Here is a 20,556-nt window from a genome sequence, read left to right as displayed (position 1 = left end):
ACATGGTTATTTCTCGATATGCTTTATCTTCCGCATTGAAATCTTGGTCTAAAGTAGGCTATTTTTTTTTTCTCTTAAGGATCATGCCATAAATCAGAACTCATAATTCAGTTTTTCTAGAAACACTGAGCTCATTTCTTATCCATTTTGGATCAGAGTGGCAGGTTTTGATAATTTTTTATTTAAAATAGGTGATACAGGGGCGCCTGGGTGGCTCAGTTGTTAGCGTCTGCCTTCGGCTCAGGTCATGATCCCAGGGTCCTGGGATCGAGCCCCGCATCAGGCTCCCTGCTCAGCGGGAAGCCTGCTTCTCCCTCTCCCACTCCCCCTGCTTGGGTTCCCTCTCTCGCTGTGTCTCTCTCTGTCAAATAAAAATAAAATCTTTAAAAAAAAAAAAAGAAAGATACTCCAGCCCAGCAGTTCCTCAACTTGAGCATGCATCAAAATTACCTAGAAGGCATCTGAAAACACAGATTGCTAGACTTTTCTCCCAGGGGTTCCACATTAGTAGGTCTGAGTGGGCCCCAGTAATTTGGATTTCTGAGCAGTTCCAGGTGCTGCTGTGGCCGGTGTACAGAATCACACAGTGAGAAGCACTGTTCTGGTGTACATTGAGTATATTCACCCACCCTACCCTGTGTTTTCCATAAATACATACACCATTCACCTTGATTTCTCTTTAAAATGATGAATCTTGGATCTGCGTAATTCCTTTTACGGCTGCACCAGTCCTGCATTGTCTGGAGTACCAGTTATTTCAGACTTCACTTCGGTCAGTTTGGCTACTTGGAATCTTGCTGCTGTAAACCATGCTGCCGGGAAATGTCCTTTTCTATAGCTACATCATTGTGTCTATGTACATCTGTAGAATGCACTCTTGAGGAGAGAATTGCTAGATCAATGAGTATACACATTGAGAGAGTAGATGCACAATTGCCCTCCAAATAGATTTTACCAACTTAATACTATAGCAATATGATTGCTCTTATTTTCTTATACATCCTAACCAACATTTTGTTCTTTGACAATCTAAGTGAAAATCTGTGTCCTGTGGTCTATCTTTATATATTTTCTTTGTAGTTTAGCATTTTAATGTATATTTTAGGCCTTTTTTTTTTTTTTCTTTTCTGTGAATTGTCTGCTCATATTTCTGGGGCACTTTGGTCTTTATCCTCTTGATTTGTGAATACTGTATTAAGGAAATTAGTCATTTTTCTATCATGTGTTACCATTTGTTTTTGGTTTTGTGTAATTTACCATGTGCAAATTTTTAAGTTTTGCTTGGTTGGATTGATCAGATTTGTATTTTATGGCTTCAGGGTTTTCTTCTTCAAAAAGTTTTACCATTTCAGATTATAAAATTTTTTTCTCATGTTGTTAGTATTTCTTTTATGGCTTCATTGTCTGGAGTTATTTTGGTGCAAGAAAGAATAGCAGCCCAGACTTATTTATTTAATTATTCCTTTGTTTTTGTATGTAGTTAGCTAATCCCACTTTTCCTGATACTACTTCTTGAATAATTTTCATTGGTCTTTTTCCCATTGATGTAGAAAAATCACTCTTATTTTATGATGGCTTTTAAGACTATACTTTTTTAATGGTCTTTTCTTATTAATTGAACAAATTAGCAAATACACCTGTGTCCATCTCAAATTCTCATATGCTATGATTTAGTATTTTGACTTACAGAAAAGAAGAAAAGAGAAGTGTGGCTGATAACCTCCCTTGCAGTAACTGTCTCCTGTGATTTCTGTTCTCTGGCTCTGTGGGGGCTGTTCATGTGGGCAACTGCCCATTTCGGCAGGTGTCAGCAGAGTTGATTTGGCCTTTTCTAGTTTTGGCCTTTGGCATGAGGCAAGTGATGATAATACATGAGAGCTAAGGACTAGTGGAAGAGAAATGATTTCACTTTGCTTTGCTTCCTCTAAAATTCTTTCCTCTTTATAGCTGATATAGATTGTGGTGCTGGCCTGAACCTCTAGTGCTCTCTTCAGCCCAGCCTGCTAGTCACCTGCTCTGCAAGTGCGGCCCCTCTGCCCATTGCTTCGGCCACTGAACAAGGGCGCGCTTTGCTGACCAAGGCATTCTAATGTAACTATGACATAGTAATACCATAGAGTGTTACCACCATCCAAAAAACACCTAAATGTACTTGGTCTAACTGAGCTCTACCTTGAGAGCACAGTGGATTAACTCACTGTTGAAATGATGAAACTTAATTGAAACATCTACACACATACCTACAAACACATTTTTTAAAACGTTAAATCCTGTAATGTAATTGAGGAAAAAAGTCCCGACGTAGACATTGACATTGTTTTCTTTGTTGTACTTCTAGTCCCAAAAGAATGTCACTTTATACATGCTATTGAATTTTAGTTTTTACAGTTTCAGTTTGTGCCCATCCGAACTAAACGCTCAGTTTCCTGAGTCCATTCTAGAGCTGCCCAGTTTATGAAAATGCTCCTTTTTTTTTTTTCAATCCATTTATTTTAGAGAGAGAGCAGAGCAGGGGGAAGGGTAGAGGGAGGGAAAAAGAATCCTCAAGCATACTCCCCACTGAGCGTGGAGCCTGACAGGACAGGGGGCTCAATCCCAGGACCTGAAGCTCATGACCCCAGCCAAAATCAAGAGTCAGATGCTCAACTGACTGAGCCAGCCAGGTGCCCCTGAAAATGCTCTTAAAAGGATTTTTAAAAATCTGATAGTTGGACCACGATACCTTTTATAGTCACCCTGATGATTTCCAGGGAGGAGGGGAAACTCATTCCTAAAACTTTAGTCATTTGATGTTCATTTTAAGTTGAAATAAATGAATTGAATAAATTATTTTAAAGTTTAGTTTAAAATTTAGTCAGAATTATAACCTATGCTACTTATTATCTTTGACTTTCCCTTCTCCCCCCTTGCCCCATTCTGAAGCAATAAAAGGTACAGTATCTTCATTGCTTTAGAGACGGTGTCTGTAAAAAACATATATGCCATAGTTACTTTTTATATGTTTCAGGAGTGTTGCCCTTGGAAAATGGGAAAGAGAAGCCTTTCTAAGACCTTGTTATAGTTTCTCCTCCCAGAACTATGTGTAGATCTTAGGGTGTCTGCCAGCAAAAGCCATCTAGGATTCCAGAAAAGAGGCAGAAACCTATCCCAAGATAAGCTTAATGGCGAGGCCCTTTGAAAGGATGATGGATTTCCAACTATCATCTTCCAGCCAGAGAATACTAGTCTCTCAGTTCAGTACTCTGTGTAGGTGTAGTAGTGTCCACACTTGTTTGCCAGAGGGTATTCTCCTTAGAGAACAGCTGCAAACTTTTCACCAAATAAGAGGAGAGGAGCACTGTTCTGAGGTGCTTTGTATCTTCAATATAGAGTGTTCGTAGTAATGAACATGATTTCTGTTCTTACAAGTTTGACTTATGAACAACAATCTTAGATAAGCAGCATTCTTTTCTGTTGCACATTGACAATGATTTTTGTTGGTTTTTAGGTAACCCTGGAACTCTGAATGCCTTATGGGCAGTCATATTGCATAACTGATCCTTAAGAAATTCTTGGTTTATAGTAAATGAGCTGTACCTCTTTAATTGCCAAACTTGTTCCTCAGAAGTTTATGGTAGAAGGAGATGTGGTAATCAGCATTATGCAGAAAGGATTTCTGAGCCAGTAAAATACTGGCTTGAAACTTACTTAAACAGAATTTGCTAAAACTGAAGTGAGTTACTCAGATCACTTGCTCTGAGCCTGGGAATCAAATTGACCTTGAATTTGAATCATGGTCCTACCACTGGTATGCCATATATTTTTGGGAAAGGTTCTTAATTTCTCTGGGCCTGAATTTCTTCACCTGTAAATTCTGGATAATACTTGATTCACAGGGTTATGAGTATAAATAACTTCATGCATCTAAAGCACCTGCCTAACACATCACAAGCACTTACTCAGTGGTAGTTACCACCATTACTATCACAGTACAGACAGGTAGGGAGGATTCACAAGTCCCATGCTATAAACTTTGAAAATTATTCAAGGCATTAATTACACAAAATTGAAATTATACAAGGGCATTAATAATTATTCTACCCTAGTACATTTGTACAGTTGCTTGAGCACCTAACTTTGTAATTCAGGTCCTAGGAAGAACACAGCTCCCATATCCCTAAAAGTCTGTTTCCCTTATAGGTGGAGGCACTTCACCATTTGCCAGTTTGCAGTGTCTTGCATACAGGTGATTTTAGCTTAAGGATTGAGAGAATAGACAGGATTCTGAGCATGTTAGACCACTAGTGACAAATAGTGGGAAAGCATCACTGTCTTTCAGCTGTTTAGCTCCAGACAGTGTTTGTAATTATTTGGATATACTTATGAATAGCGTTGATCTGAAAAGCAGCAGCAGAATTGAGACATGTCCACAGAGAAAGTGATTACTTCACATTATATTATCGTGAGGTCAGTAAGTTATTCAAGTTAAGAACCTGCTGATCGAAGAGCACTTACTTGAACCTTTCATGTGTGAAAGCCAATGTAAAAATATCCACTTAGATTTTCTAAATTTATTTTTAGACATGTTAACAGTTGTGATTACTTATAGTCTACTTTCAGATACATTTATTCCAAGAAACTGTTTGAGGCTCACATTAACGTGATGTAGCCTTTTCTTTTTGAGCAGATCCTTTTTCCCTTTATCTTTATGTTTCTCTGCTTTCTGCCTCTCCTGGTATTTGTCCATGGTGAAGATAGTAAACAGCTTAAATTCCTTGTAATTAAGACGCTTTTGTTGGGGGAAAGAAAGAAAAATTATTTCAGGAAGGATTTGATACTTTGTTTCAGATGACAGCAGGATTGTAATCATTTCCCATTTAAAAACTTGGAAACTTGAAGAGGCTCAGTAATTAGGACATAATTATAGTCTGATTGTAGTCTAGGAGCTGGGAACAGAGGGTCTATTGTAGACTCTAAAGCAACCATGGGTCACTTTCTTACTTCTGCTGCGTCCGCTCTAGACGCTTCAGGCTGGCACCTGAGGTTCTACATAGTATGATCCATCTTTTTCAACCTTAGCTCCCACTTGCTTCCCCAACATAGACTTCCTCTTTTTTTTTTTTAATTAAAAAAATTTTTTTTAAGTAGGCTCTATGCCCAATGTGGGGCTTGAACTCACAACCCTGAGATTAAGAGTCCTAGTGCTCCACCACCTGAGCCAGCCAGGTGCCCCATAGACTTCCTCTTTTTTTTTTTTTTTAAAAAGATTTTTATTTATTCATGAGAGAGAGAGAGAGAGGCAGAGGGAGAAGCAGGCTCCCAAGGAGCAGGGAGCCTTATGCGGAACTCGATCCCAGGACGCTGGGATCATGACCTGAGCCAAAGGCAGACGCTCAACCATCTGAGCCACCCAGGCGCCCGACTTCCTCTTTAAATAGGCAGAATCCAGGGTGCCTGGGTGGCTCAGTTGGTTGAGCGACTGCCTTTGGCTCAGGTTGCGATCCCGGAGTCTTGGGATCGAGTCCCACATTGGGGTCCCGGCTCAGCGGGGAGCCTGCTTCTCCCTCTGACCCTCTCCCCTTTCATGCTGTTTCTCTCTCTCTCAAATAAATAAATAAATAATCTTAATAAATAAATAGGCAGAATCCAGGGTCTTCACCAGAGTTGTTTTCTCTTAGGATTTTCTCATGTGTTCCCATCTAGACTTTCCTCCTTTCTATACTTAAATCTATAAACCCTTCCCCCAACGTCAACTCCTGCCATATTAATATATTTCCTTCTCTAAACTTCTAAACAAAATTTTCTTCTCTAAGCTTCTGTAATTTTGCATCCATATTATATGATATAACGCTTAGTCCTCTGTCTTCACAGGCCTATAAATCTCTTCAGTTTTTTCTGATCCCAGTGCCATGACATGCTCAAGCAGGTTTTCCCCACCCGTGTCTACAGTAGGGAGTAGGACATTATCTCTGCCTTTGGACAGAGAGGCTGCCAGGTCACACTTAAGGAATCTGCACTTACACGGTCACCTGTGATGTCAAAGTCATGGTAGAGCTCTCTGAGGTCCTGTTTCTTAATATTGAAGAGAAAGTTGTACATGTGGAAGTTCTCTGCACCAATTCTCAGCTCCCCCTCCAGGTCAAGCAGCTCAAAGACAGGCCGGGAATGGCGGAAGATAAATTGCTCTTCCAAGTGGTTCTATTGAGAAAAATACATCATACAAGGAACAGTGTTGTTGGTGCTTTCTTTTTTTTATTTATTTTTTATTTTTTTAATTTTTTTTTAAAGATTTTGTTTATTTATTTGAGAGAGAGAATGAGATAGAGAGAGAGAGCATGAGGGGGGAGGGTCAGAGGGAGAAGCAGACTCCCTGCTGACAGCAGGGAGCCCGATGCGGGACTCGATCCCGGGACTCCAGGATCATGACCTGAGCTGAAGGCAGTCGCTTAACCAACTGAGCCACCCAGGCGCCCCGGTGCTACTTTCTAAACTTGGGCTGCATGGGACACCTGGGTGGCTCAGTCGGTTAAGCGTCTGCCTTTGGCTCAGGTAATGATCCCAGGGTCCTGGGATCGAGCCCCACATCGGGCTCCTTGCTCTGCAGGGAGCCTGCTTCTCCCTCTGCCTCTGCCTCTCCCTCTGCTTGTGCGCTCTCTCTCTGTCAAATGGATAGATAAAAATCTTGAAAAAAAAAAATTAGTTTGGGCACCTGGGTGGCTCAGTAGTTAAGCATCTGCCTTCAGCTCAGGTCATGATCCCAGGGCCTGGGATCGAACCCCATATCGGGCTCCCTGCTCCGCGGGAAGCCTGCTTCTCCCTCTCCCACTCCCCCTGCTTGTGTTCCCTCTCTCGCTGTGTCTCTCTCTGTCAAATAAATAAATAAAATCTTTAAAGAAAAAAAATTAAAAAAATAAACTTGGGCTGCATCAAGACTAGTATATTCACATCCATTTCCTAGAGAGCTAAAAGCAAAAGGCAAAATCCTAGAAGCTCAGGGTTGAAAGCCTTCTATGGTTAATGTATCAAGTCCTGCTTCAGCATCTGTATTTGAGGGGAACTTAAGCCACCTGTTGTGATCAATTCTGCTAGACAGAACCCTTGTCACTAGAACACATTTCCTTATATTTGGTGAGAATCTACTTGTGAAACATCATGGTAAGGTGATAAGATCCTGAAGACAAGTTTCCTTTCCAAGTGGGAAGTACGCAAATACACAATGGAAGTGTGCATAGGGTAAGGTAGGAACCCAAAGAAGAAAGTTTCTCATCTCCATCCTCCATCCCCTTCAGAAAATTCTCTGAGAAAAGTGATCACTGAGAGAGGGAGGCACTTGGGATTCCTGGTGGCTCTTTAAGAAGGGCAAGTAAGGGCATGCCAAGGAGGAAAGCAATGGGGTGAGATCTACAGAAAGAGGATGCGGGAGGGCTGAAGATGGGCAGCAGGGAGAGTGAGGCTGGGTGGCCTACAAATTTCTAGGTTATAGACAGACCGTTTAGGAGCCACAGGTAGTTCTCTCCCCATTTTCTTTCCTTCCTGTTTTGAGTGAAAGGAAGACAACTCTGATGCCGTCTTAGTTCACGGCTACCTTTAGCAGGATGGTGGCGGCAGCCACACTCTGCCTCCTCTGCCCCAGATCCTGACTTGTTACTCGCCTGTTGTGCTAGCAGGATGCAGACCAACATGTAGAACTGGTCAAAACCGATCTCGCCCATAGCGTTCCAGTCCAGCATGTCAAACACAATCATGATCTGTGTCCGTTTCCAGCTGGTCACGTGGTGAAGGAAGTGATAGAACAGCACATCTGTTAAGGTGGGGAGGCGAAGAGATGGATTATTCTGAGACCGTTCCAGATGCCGAACAAGCAGGGGCCACATAAACAGCAGCAGTGCCAGAAGCTTGCTGAGCTGAAATAGCCATGGTAACACTTGGTCTCTCACTTCGTCACCATCCCTTCCACAATTCCTCAAACCTTACTTGCCCTGGAGCCGTGTGACAAGGCCCTGGGCCCAGATCTGTGGAGGATGAGACTGTGGGTTGGGCTCGGTTATCGACACAGAGGTGTGTCCTTGAGCAATAACAGGCACGGAGTACTCCTCAGACATGGAAGAGCTGAGTTCTCACTGGGGACCTCGGACACTTTCTTGGAGAAGCTGAATCTCACCTGGGTCTTTCACTTGAGATCATGAAAACAGGAGAAATTTAAAAATCATTCCTATAAAAGTATCAGTATTCCTCATGCTTATGTGAAGCACATGCATTTGGCGATGGGGGAAAGGAGCAATCATGGAGCGCTTTAGGGGCTAGGTGCTTTAGCTGCCGCGTTTCACTGAACCCCGACACCCCTCCAGGGAAAGTGGCATCACACCCTTTTATACTAAGCCTCAGATAGTAACTGGTCTATTTCAGTGCTTCTCTGACTGTAATGGGCATACCATTCACTTGAGAATCTTGTAAAAATACAGATTCTGATTCATGAAACCTGGTGTCAGACTGAGTCTACATTTCTCACGAGCTCCTTGCGATGTTGTGGACATCGCTGCTGCTGGCTGGTGGACCCCACTGGAAGTGGCAGAGCTGGGATTCAGATGTCCGTCTGACACAGTCTTTCCTTCCCTATGCCCCACTAGTTATGAACACGTGGGAACAACACATTATATATAACAGTGACCTTTGTGTAGTTGCTCCTTGAGAAATGTTGCAGTATGGGACTTAGTAGCTGCTTAGCAAATACTGCTGGTTCTGGCCCACTCAAGTTTCCAAAGCCTTAAGTCACTGCCTCCTTGAAGGCAAAACTTAAGGCTGTGTCTTCACTCTCTCATGGCACTACCCAGTCCCTTGGTGACCATAACACAGGAGCATGACTTTACCTCTCAGGCTTTGCATCATCGCAGAGTGATTTAGTTACTAGGGAGACCAGACTTCTCAGCAAACATTCTGGTGAGACCATGAGTGTAGGCTTTGGAGTCAGGAAGCCCTGGGTTTGTCCCAGCTTTTCTGTTTACAGCCGGGTGCCCTTACAGTTGCCTTATCTAGGTCTGTGCTATTGCAAAGATTTGGTGACATTGTGTGTGAATCTATATGCAAAGAGAAAAACTGAGGCATGAAATTGTGAGAAAACAAAGGTGTCTTTTACCATTTTGTAAAGATTGCAAAGGCTCTTAAAAATCTTTACGGAAGGGGTGCTTGGGGAGCGCAGTCGGTTGAGTGTCCAACTCTTGATTTTGGCTCCGGTCGTGATCTCAGGGTCTTGTGATCAAGCCCCACTCAAGCCCCACGTCTGGCTCCATGCTCAGCAGGGATTCTGCTTGAGATTCTCTCTCTCCCTCTCCCTCTGCCCCCCCCCCCCGCTCCTTCTCTCCTTCTTTCTCTCTCTCTCTCTCTCAAATAAATAAATCTTTAAAAAAGAATCTTTATGGAAGAGACACCTTATTCACAAATGACACTTAATTTCCTTCAGATCACAATGAATGGATAGGATACTTTATTTATACCCAGTCCTTCAAAACAAAACAAACCCAAAAAAGCCTAAAGTATTTTAATTGGTCTTCCATTAGTTTGTGCATTCAAAGGCAGGGTCAAGATGATCAACACTTTTTGGTTACTCTCAAGTACCAAAAATTAGAAGGGATCCTGCGGATCATTGATTCAAACCTCCCACTTGACAGATGAGAAATCTTGTTAGGGGGTCTTCAAGGGTTAATGCCTGAATGGGGCTCAGCCTCCAGGAATAATTATAATAATAACAAACACTTAGTAAGTTCTTACCATGTGCCAGGCATTGTGTTAACCATTTTCCACACATTATCTTATTTCATTATCTTTTTTTTCCACCCCAACCATGAGGTGGGCTCTATTATGAGAAGCTTCATTTATGGATGAGGAAAACGACCCTTAAAGAGGATGATGACACACTCTCCAAATCACCAAAGGGCACCAGGGCTCCCCCCCCCCCCGAGCCTAGTGGCCTTCCCCTCCTCACTCAACTGCGCGATTTCTCTAGCTTCATTTAGAAGATAAAATACATATTTGTTAGTAAGGCAGTTTCTGGTCCTGCGAGTTTCCCTGCACATTAGTTAAAAGCCAGGTAACAACTCAGAGGAAGCCCTGCTGAACTCACTGACCGTTCAAGGTGTTGTTGTGGTGGACGTCAAGAAGGTGAAAATACTCCAGCAAGGCCTTCACGTTCCTCACGGATAACAGGCAATACAGCTTGTCCAGATAGAGATGCCACAGAAACGATCCTTGCTTCAGTCTCATCGTGGCGCTCATTAGGCCGAAGGCTCTGGCGACCTGGAACAGAAGAGAGTTCTGCCTTGGAACTAGAATGTTGGACACAGAGAGGCTCTGGTAGCAAAGGCCTCCCTAGGCAGCAACATCATGGGAAGTAGCCAGTAAGAAACTGAAATTGCTTCCTCCCAGTCCTCTGGCCTTGCTGTCAGGATCTATTATCTTTTTTTTTTTTTTAATTTAATTTACTGAGAGAGAGAGCATGCATGAGCAGGGGTAGGCCAGAGGGAGAGAGAGAATCTCAAGCAGACTCCCCGCTGAGCACAGGGCCCAATATGGGACTCCATCTCACGACACTGAGATCCTGAGCTGAGCTGAAATCAAGAGTCAGACGCTTAACCAACTGAGCCACTTAGGCACCCCATCAGGATTTGTTGTCTTAAGTCTCTTGTTAGCTTGATTATTCCCCTGCCACTAAAATGTAACCAGTTCTAAACTGAACTCACAGACCATTTAGAAATGAATGTGAGGGGCGCCTGGGTGGCTCAGTCGGTTGGGCGTCTGCCTTCGGCTCAGGTCGTGGTCTCAGGGTCCTGGGATCGCGTCCCGCGTCGGGCTCCCTGCTCACCGGGGAGTCTGCTTCTCCCTCTCCCTCTGTCTCTTCCCCCTGCTCATGCTCTCTCTCTCAAATAAATAAATAAAATCTTTAAAAAAAAAAAAAAGAAAGAAACGAATGTGAGAACACTCTCTCCTTACACATGAAACCTGTGCTATGTGGCCAAACTGCTTCTTAGAGAAGTATTTATAACCTAAATGCATTTATTAGAAAACAAGAAAAATTAAAAAATATATGAAAAAGTACTAAAATAGCCTTTTTAACATTATTACCTACCAATACTTTACCTAAAACTCAACATCATGCCTTAATGTCATTAAATATTCACTCAGCATTCAAATTTCCCTGATTGTTTCTTTTTTTTTTTTTTAAGATTTTATTTATTTATTTGACAGAGAGAGACACAGCGAGAGAGGGAACACAAGCAGGGGGAGTGGGGGGGAGAAGCAGGCTTCCCACGGAGCAGGGAGCCAATGTGGGGCTCGATCCCAGGATCCTGGGATCATGACCTGAGCTGAAGGCAGACGCTTAATGACTGAGCCACCCAGGTGCCCTCCCTGATTGTTTCTTTAAATTTTTAATAGATTATTTGTCAGGAAACCAAACAGATCTAAGTGTTACATTTAGACTGTTTCTTAATATCTTCAGGTTCGTCCTTTCTATCTTTCTTTTTCTTGCAATTTATTTGTTGAATAATCCAGATTGTCATGTAGAGGAAAACATTCTGGTTTTTGCAGATTTTATCTCCAATGTGTTAACACGTCCCTCTGTCTCCCATATTTTCTATAAACTTGTAGTTAGATCTAGTGTGAAAGCAGGTTTTAGGAAAAGACCAATAAAAAACAGATAAAACTTTTGGCAAGTGTGATAAGGAGAAAGATTTTTAAAATTGAGAATGAGGAAGGAGACAATTACTGATAGGGAAGAGATTAAAATACATGTAAGAGTACCATACACAACTCTCTGGGTGCCTGGCTGGCTCAGCTGGCAGAGCGCGTGACTCTCAATCTTAGGATTGTGGGTTTGGTCCCACACTGGGTGTAGAAATTACTTGAAAATAAAATCTTAAAAAAAAAAGCTAAATTAGGTCTGTCCAATAAATATACACTGTGAGCCACAGATATGAGTCACATATGTAATTTGAAATTTTCTAGTAGCCACATTTAAAAAAAAAAGTAAAAAGGGGGGCACCTGGGTGATCAGTCAGCTAAGTGTGGGACTCTTGATTTCAGCTCAGGTCTTGATCTCAGGGTCATGAGTTCAAGCCTGGGGTTGGGCTCCACAGAGTGGAGCCTACTTAAAGAAAAAAGAAAAGAAAAGAAAGAAGTGAAAATATTATTATTTTTTAAGATTTTATCTATTTGTTTGTTTAGAGAACATGCACAAGGGGAGGGGCAGAGGAGAGGCAGAGAATCCCAAACAGACTCTGAGCCCAGCGCAGAGCCCATCGAGTGGCTTGATCTCAAAATCTCATGACCCCGAGATCATGACCTGAGCTGAAACCAAGAGTACGATGCTTAACTGACTGAGCCACTCAGGTGCACCGAAGTGAAATTAATTTTGATAACATTTAACCCTGTGTCTGAAATGTTATCATTTCAATTTGTAATCAATATACTTTTTAAATTAGTTATTTTAGAATTCTTTTTCCAGCTTTATTGAGATATAATTGACATACAACATTATGTAAGTTTTAAATGTACAACATGCAGGGTGCCTGGCTGGCTCAGTCGGTAAAGTGCATGATTCTTGATCTTAGGGTTGTGAGTTCCAGTCCCACGTTGGACATACAGTTTACTTAAAAAAAAAAAAGTATACAGCATGCTTTATTATTCTTCTAGAGAATCGTAAAGAGAGGAAACTCTCCAACTCATTTTATGTGTCTAACATAATCTTGATATCAACACATGGCAAGATCAGTATAAGAAAGGCAAGTTACAAATCTCACTCGTGAACATAAATGCAATAATTCTAAATAAAACATTAGCAAACTAAATCCAAACACACAAAAACTGTGAAAAATAACACCCATAAGGGAATTCTTCAGGCACAGAAAAACAATCCCATACAGAAATACAGAAATTCAGGAAGGAAAGAAGAGCACCAGAAATTGAAAATGTGTGAGTAAACCTAAATGAGTATTAACTGTATACAACATTAAAAATAATGTCATATGAGGAATTTAGGTGCAGGTGCCCTCAGAACTCACCAGGAGCCACAAAGGGAAAGATCCACTGGTGCTGAGGGGAGGGAGAAGAACACTTGTCCTATTTAAGGGCATTTTCCCAGTGTAGCAGTTAGAGTGAGTGCTGCTAACTATTGTAACAACTCCCAGAATATCAGAACTCTCTTTTCCAATGCCATGGTAATTGGTAACAGTCAAGATGCTGGTGCTCTGTCAGCCTAAGTCCCTGAGTAACTACACAAAAAGACGAAGGATCTTTCCCGTCCTTGTCCTAGGGTAGGAGCAGGAGATCTTTACCTGGGCCCTGGGAGGGAGGGGTTTTGTTCCCCTCTCCCAACAGCACAAAGCTTCTGCTTTGAAGGCAGTTGGTTTTGCTACTTCCCCGGGGAAGTAGTTGAGGCCTTATATTCATCTCCTGGCGGCCATCAACCACCTCCTTTACTCCTGCCTTGGCAAGAAGTGGCACTCTTCAGTCTGCTGCCCTACCCCCGATTTCTCTCACCTGTGGGAAGGAGCTTATGAGGGCGTGGGACCACCTCTTGTGCCTGGGAACTCCAGCTATTCCACACCGACATGGTAGCCCACATTTTGCCTTTAATCCTTTGCCAAAACCTTAGTTGCTTTTCTCTCCACCACTTGTATGGTGGCCGCCATTTTCAGCCACATTCTGCCAAAGTGAACTGTGTTGTGCCCTATCTGTCCTTTTTGGAACTCAGGTCACTTGGTTGCCTTGGGACCTCAGTTCTCTGAGATTCTCAAGAAAAGTTATAATTTTGTAGATCATCCATTTTTTTTCTAAAATAGATGCGACATTCTTTGTAGCTTACTAAACAGTAAGAAATCAATCTTTGTTGTAAACTATCAAGACATTGGGGGTTTTGTTTTTATTGTAGCATAATCTAAACTATCCAAACTGATCCAGTGGTTTTTATATGCATTTCCCTGATGACTGACGACATTGAGCATCTTTACATGTGCATATTTACCATCTATATACATTCTCTATTCTGTTTCAACCCTTGACAGAGATATTGATGTGAGGACAGACACTTCCTGTCTTAGATCTAGAAAGCACTTCCCCAAGGAGCCATAGACTCATTTCATGGAAAATTGTATTTGGAGACCACATCTGGGCTCAGCTTAGCTTTTTAGCCTGTGAGCCTATTGGCTTTCTCTTGTATTTTGTGTTTGCCTTCCCTAAGCTCTGTAGTTTAGGATTTGGGCAAATGTCTTCAGGGCAAAAGCCAGTATGCATGTACTTACAAGAATGGCTAGAATTAATGATGATAATGTGTTTGGAGTAATTATCACTTGTGGGAATGTAAAGTGATAACAACCACTGTGTAAAATACTTGGATAGTTTCTTTTTCTTTTAAAGATTTTATTTATTTAGTTATTTGAGAGAGAGAGAGAGAGCTTGCACGAGTGGGGCGAGGGGCAGAAGGAGAAACAGACTTCCCACTGAGTAGTGAGCCCAACGTGGGGCTCGATCCCGGGACCCTGAGATCATGACCTGAGCAGAAGGCAGACACTTACCGACTGAGCCACCCAGGCACCCCTTAGATAGTTTCTTATAAAGTTAATCATATACTTAGTATAGGATCCAGCAATTGCTCTCTTAGGGGCACCCAAGAAAAATGAAAATGTATGTCTATGCAAAGACTTACACACAAATGTTCATGGCACCTTTATTACTAATAACTGAAGACTGGAAACATCTCAAACGTCCATTAACAGCTGAATGGAATCTCAAATTATGGTATATCCATACAATGAACACTATTCAGTAATCAAAAGAATGGACCACAAATATATGCAACAACATGATGAATCTCAACAAACATTATGCTGAATGAAAAGAAGCCAGATTTAAAAGAGCACATACTGGGGCACCTGGGTGGCTCAGTCAGTTAGGCATCTGCCTTCGGCTCAGGTCATGGTCCCTGACCAAAAAATAAAAGAGCACATACTGTATAATTCCACTTATATGGTAAATTAGGAAAGACAATTCCAATACATGGTGGCAGAAAACAGATGACTGGTTGCTTGGGGCGAGGAGTGTCAATGGGGATTGACTTGTGAAGAAGCAGAAGTAAGTTTCTCAGATGTTGGAAAAGTTCTATACCTGGACTATGGTGATGGTTACATGGGTATCTACATTTGTCAAAACTCACTGAACTGTATGCTTTCACTGGGTGCATTTTTACTGAACGTAAATTAAACCTCAAAGTAATTGAGTTGATTTTTAAAACTTACAAAAATAAAACAAAAATAGTTCTATTAAATCAGAATTAAGCATTTTTGTTCAACAGAAGACACTGTTTGCAAAGTTAACAGAGGGATGATAAATCAGAAAGACATTTGCAATATCTAAACCCAATAAGAAACTGCAATTAGGGGTGCCTGGGTGGCTCAGTTGGTTAAGCAACTGCCTTCAGCTCAGGTCATGATCCTGAAGTCCCAGGATCAAGTCCCACATCAGGCTCCTTGCTCAGGAGGCAGTCTGCTTCTCCCTCTGACCCTCCCCCCCTCATGCTCGCTCTCTCTCTCTCAAATAAATAAATAAAATCTTTTAAAAAATAAATTAAAGAAAAGAAACTGCAATCAAGGGATGCCTGGGTGGCTCAGTTGGTTAAGTGTCTGCCTTCAGCTCAGGTCACGATCCTAGAGTCTTGGGATCAAGTCCTGTGTCTGGCGCCTTGCTCAGCAGGGAACCTGCTTCTCCCTCTGCCTGATGCTCTCCCTGCTTGTGCTCTCTCTGGCAAATAAATAAATAAAATCTTAAAAAAAAAAAACAAAAAACAACTACAATCAGAAAGTGAGACAGGAGGGGCACCTGGCTGGCTCAATTGGTGGAGCATGCAACTCTTGATCTTGGGGTTGTGAGTTCGAGTTCCACATTGGGTGTAGAGATTACTCAAAAGTAAAATCTTAAAAAAAAAAGTTCAGAAATAATAGTAGTAAAACCAACAAATCACTTATGTAGTGATTAGAAAAGTTTATGGTATACACACCAAGAAGACGTTTTGCAGACCAAGAACACTCAAACCGAAACCTGGAATGAGGCTCAGGGGTATATTGTTATAAAACAGTTTATATAGTGAGAAAGCAGTGACTGTCTATTTCTCACAGTGGTTGGTTATCAGAATTTTCTTAAATGATAAGGAACTGGTTAGTGGTTACCTTATATCAACCTTGGGAAACAGTTCAAGTTTTGCTTGTGATTTCAAGAGGCATATGCAAGAAATGACCCAGGTCAAGTTAGTCTTGCAAAATAAGCTAAATTAAGCTTTGTTTGTATGACTAAAATGGTTTTGTCTGCTTGGGGAATTTTCAAGCCTGGTCTGCATTTGTTTTTTATTTTAACAGTATCTTGATTTTAAAACCAGATAAAGACAGTACAAAGTATGGGCCCATTTGACTTGTGAATAGATATGAAAATCCTAAATGTAAGATTTGCCAGGCAAAATATTTACTTTCCAGGAATGCAAGAATATTTTAATCAGTGAAATTCACCATGTTTTTAGGCTAGAGGAGAAAAATCATATGATTAATATTATGATTAACTTATATGATAAATGCATAAAAATATTTTATGATGTTCTACTTTATAGTAGATGATATAACAATGATATGATAGGATATGATAAACAGTTATTAGCAAATTAGGAATATCAGGAAACTTCTTTGCCACCATCCTTTCATAAACATCATACCTAGAGGAGAAACTTTAAACCCTTTCCCATTAAATGTTGGACCAAGACAAGAATTTCCATTTTCACTGTTGCTATTTAACATATAGCTAGAGATTCTAGCAAATGCTATAGGAAAGGAAAAGAAATAAGAAATGTAAGGACTGTTAGTAGAAGCTCTATAAAGCCTTGTGCCATCTCTCAAGTTAGGGGTGTTTTCTTGTCCCTCAAGCAGAGCAGGCTGGGAGTGCTACCTTAGGGAGCAGCCCTTGGCCAAGGACAGATGGGACTTGGAGGAAAAATTCCCATTTCCTTGCCTCTCAGGTGGGTTGACTCTGAAGTGTGTTGTATCCTGATCCCCAGAATTCCCCACGAGGATTTAGCCCCAGGTGGCCTCGGCAGTTATCAGCTCAAAAGTGCATCCTTTACTGGTTTCATGCCTCCTACTTCCTATTGGTGCCTCCTGGCATCACCTCCCAAATAAAGTACTTGCACTCAAATCCTGATCCTTCCCTTTGGGGGAATCCAACCTAAGAATGCTTTTTCTGTGACTATTGTGACTGTGATTTTCTTCTTTCCTTTGTCGATGCGATGTCTTACATTGATGGCTTTTCTGATGTAAAACCATTCTTTTATTCCTGAATAAACCTTTCTTGGTCCTGATTTTTTATTCACCTCTGGTTTCTTCTTGCTAGTATTTTATTTATTTTTCTCTCTTTAATTCATAAGTGAAATTAGTGTATAATTTTATTTTACTATCTTTATCTAGTTGCAGTAAATCTCATCTCATAAAATAAGTAGAATTCCTGATGTCTTTCAGTAGGAGCAGACTTTTGATTCTTGATTGATTTCTTTATTGGTTATTAGTTTATTTAGGCTTTTGTTTTTTATTAAAATTATGTATCCATACATCATTTATATATTATTTATTTATATCATTTATATTTTCTTGCAAATGATTACCCATTTCATGTAGATTAAAATTTATTCATATTGGGGTGCCTGGTTGATTCAGTCATACAGCATGTGACTTGATCTCGAGGTCATGAGTTTAAGCCCCATGTTGGATGGAGAGATTACTTAAAATTTAAAAAAAAAAAATGTATTCACGTAAATTTGTTTAAAATATCATTTTGTGATTTAAAAATCTTTATAATACAGTATATCCCTCTTTTCATTGTCTCTGGTGCATATTTTTCCTTTCTCTCTTTTAAATTTTTTTTCTTTGACCAGTCTTGTTGTCTACTAGCTATTTCTGAGATGTAGCTTTAGATTTGTTGAACCTCTCTGATTTCTTACAACTTTATTGAAGTATAGTTTATATATCATAAAATTCACCCATTTCAAGTATATAATTCAGTGATTTTCAGAAAATTTACTGAGTTGTGAAATCATCACCATAATCTAATTTTAGAACATTTTCATCAAGGGCACCTGGGTGGCACAGTAGGTTAAGCTTCTGACTCTTAGTTTTGGCTCAGGGTCATGAGATGGAGCCCCATGACTCTGTGCTGAGCGCAGAATCGGCTTGGGTTTCTCTCTCCCTCTGCCCCTACCCCCTGCATGCTCTCTCTAATAATTAAATAAATCTATATCTATATAAAGAACATTTTCATCACCCTAGTAAGATTCCTCATGTCTATTCACAGCTAATTCCCATTTTACACCCCAGGCAACCATTAATTTACTTTCTGTCTATATGGATTTCCCTTTTCTAGATATTTCATAAAAATGGAATCATAAAATATGTGGTCTTTTGTCTCTTCTAGACATTTCATATCAGTGAAATCATATGTAGTCTTTTGTGTCTGGCTTCTTCCACTTAACAATGTTTTTGAGTGAACCTCTCCATTTTTGTTTCTCGTTTCATTTTTTTCTGGAGAGATCACAGAGCCAGTCACAGAGCCCTGGGTGGCTTGGCACAGGCTTGGGGATGAGCTGAGGCTCTGACCTCCGTCCCCTCAGACTTACAGTTTCTGTGAAGTCACAGCCTCTACCTCCCAGTGGGAAAGCCTTTCCCTTTGTTACCCCACCTCTTCACCGAGTTGGTCATACTGACGGAAACTATTGAAAAGACCTGCCTTTCAGTTAGTTGGGGGAGGTTTAAACATGGGCTTACTCAGTGAGAGTTTTCCTTCTTTTAGTGATAAAGACCCTCTACAATTCTAATTGCTCAGTAAGGTGTGGGACCTTTCAAACCTCTTGGCAGCCTTTACTCGGGGCACCCTTTGTGCAGACCACCACCAGCATCCCAGGCTTCTGTAACATTTTGAATTTGCACACTGCTCAGGAAGGGCTGAAAACATCTCAACACTCACATTCTCCATAGGGGTGGCGATTCCTGGAGTGTGACATTCGCTGACATTCCATTTGATTATTAGGTAGAGTAACCATAATAACCTTTGCAGGCTGCGCACCCCTCAGCATGCTGTACTTGGAAATGTAACCTAAAAAATAAAACAGCCAGTTATTTTACCAGCAAAATGGGTTTATACGAGAATAAAAGAAAATTGCAATTCAGGACACGCAAGCCAAGGAAAAACCATAGGCAAGTCCAACAAACAAAGGAGAAGAACTTTATTTTATGGAGAAGGAGGAAGTTGGGAGGAATTGTTTTGAAGGAAACCGTACTGGAGAAAAGCAAGAGTTCAGGGTGATAATGGTTTTCCATTGGCTGAGTTACCAGAGTAGTGGATTTCTCCCTGGAGTTGTAATGTGCATCTTTCCCTGTTGCGCCCTGTAATTGATGATGTTCCTGTTGAGTATTCTTACGCTGGAGTCTGCAATTGACAATTTTCCTGTAGTTGACATCAAGTGCTCCCGACTCCCCTTTTTAGCTCTGAACTCCACTTTAGTGAGGTTTCCTTTTTATCAATTTTCACAGAACCACTTTGTAGATTTAGATAAAAGTATAATTGTCCTATAGACAGTGAACAGTTGCTGCTACAGGGGCAGTGGAGCAAATCAAATAGCCAGGATCAAGGACGATGCAGGTCAAAGAAAACTTCACTCCTGTCTGTAATGAGCTCAGTTTTTAAAATTGGGAAATTAAGACCGAAAGTTTTTACTAAATATGCAAACATATCTTAAGATCCATCATGAAGCATGTGATTAAAAAGTCCCCAAGGAGCTCTTTCTCCCGGCCCTCTCATGCTGGCCAGTTTGTGGATCCTGGTGCGGGAGAGCCCCTGGGAAGCAGGAAACGAGCCGGGAAGCCCCGGCCTCCGGGGACTGGCGGCGGCCGCAAGGGGCGCAGCATTTCGTGCACTAGGAGGCAGCACCACGCCGAGGAAACCGCACGGGATCCTCCAGCAGGATGTGCTGCCTGGGGGCTGGCTGGAGCCTTTGCCCGCCGGGCGTCCCCTACCTGAAAAGTAGGCGCGAGCAAAGCAGGCTTGCGGGGTAGTGGCGGGGCAGATTCAGTGATTAAAGCCCTTCACCTCCTTGGCCTTTGGGCGACTATCAGTGGGCGTTCGCGAAAGCCAGTCTGCTTCCCCCCTCGCTCCACAAACCTTTAGCGAGCCACGCGGCGCGGCCGGCCTCGCAGACCCGGGCCGGTGCCGCCGAGGGATGCCCTAAGCTCTCCTAAAGCCCTGCCGTGGCTCGCGGACGCGCGGCGCGCGGGGGACTACAGTTTCCAGAGTGCCCTGCGGCGACGGGCGGAGCCGGGGAGCGCCCGCAGCCAATTAAGGGGTCTCCGGGTGCTGCCGGGGAGCGGCAGGTGGAGCCGGGCCGTGGGTGGGCGCGGGGCCAGGTCCCGGGAAGGCGTCCCGGGGCTCGCTGGCTGGGCCGGAGTGCGGCGCGAGAGGCGCGGGCAGGCGGGAGGCGGCCCCGGGGACGGGACCGAGCGGGGGCGG

At 42.1% G+C, this 20,556-nt stretch overlaps 1 protein-coding gene across 1 annotated transcript; it reads right to left on the bottom strand.

The window, feature by feature from the left end:
- Window positions 1–77: 77 nt before the first annotated feature.
- On the bottom strand, window positions 78–20,338 carry EFCAB9 (EF-hand calcium binding domain 9). Its single transcript, XM_078066873.1, has 6 exons — window positions 19,383–20,338; window positions 19,018–19,146; window positions 10,101–10,269; window positions 7,632–7,780; window positions 6,001–6,177; window positions 78–4,768 (listed from the first exon to the last, which is right to left on the bottom strand). The coding sequence occupies exons 2-6, from the start codon at window positions 19,024–19,026 to the stop codon at window positions 4,583–4,585; spliced, it is 690 nt and encodes a 229-aa protein (XP_077922999.1). The 5' UTR covers window positions 19,027–19,146; window positions 19,383–20,338; the 3' UTR covers window positions 78–4,582.
- Between the last annotated feature and the right edge of the window lie 218 nt (window positions 20,339–20,556).

This window comes from Halichoerus grypus, chromosome 2 (assembly GCF_964656455.1).
Source record: "Halichoerus grypus chromosome 2, mHalGry1.hap1.1, whole genome shotgun sequence".
Classification (NCBI taxonomy): domain Eukaryota; kingdom Metazoa; phylum Chordata; class Mammalia; order Carnivora; family Phocidae; genus Halichoerus; species Halichoerus grypus.
This window is presented reverse-complemented; position numbering and strand designations above follow the sequence as displayed.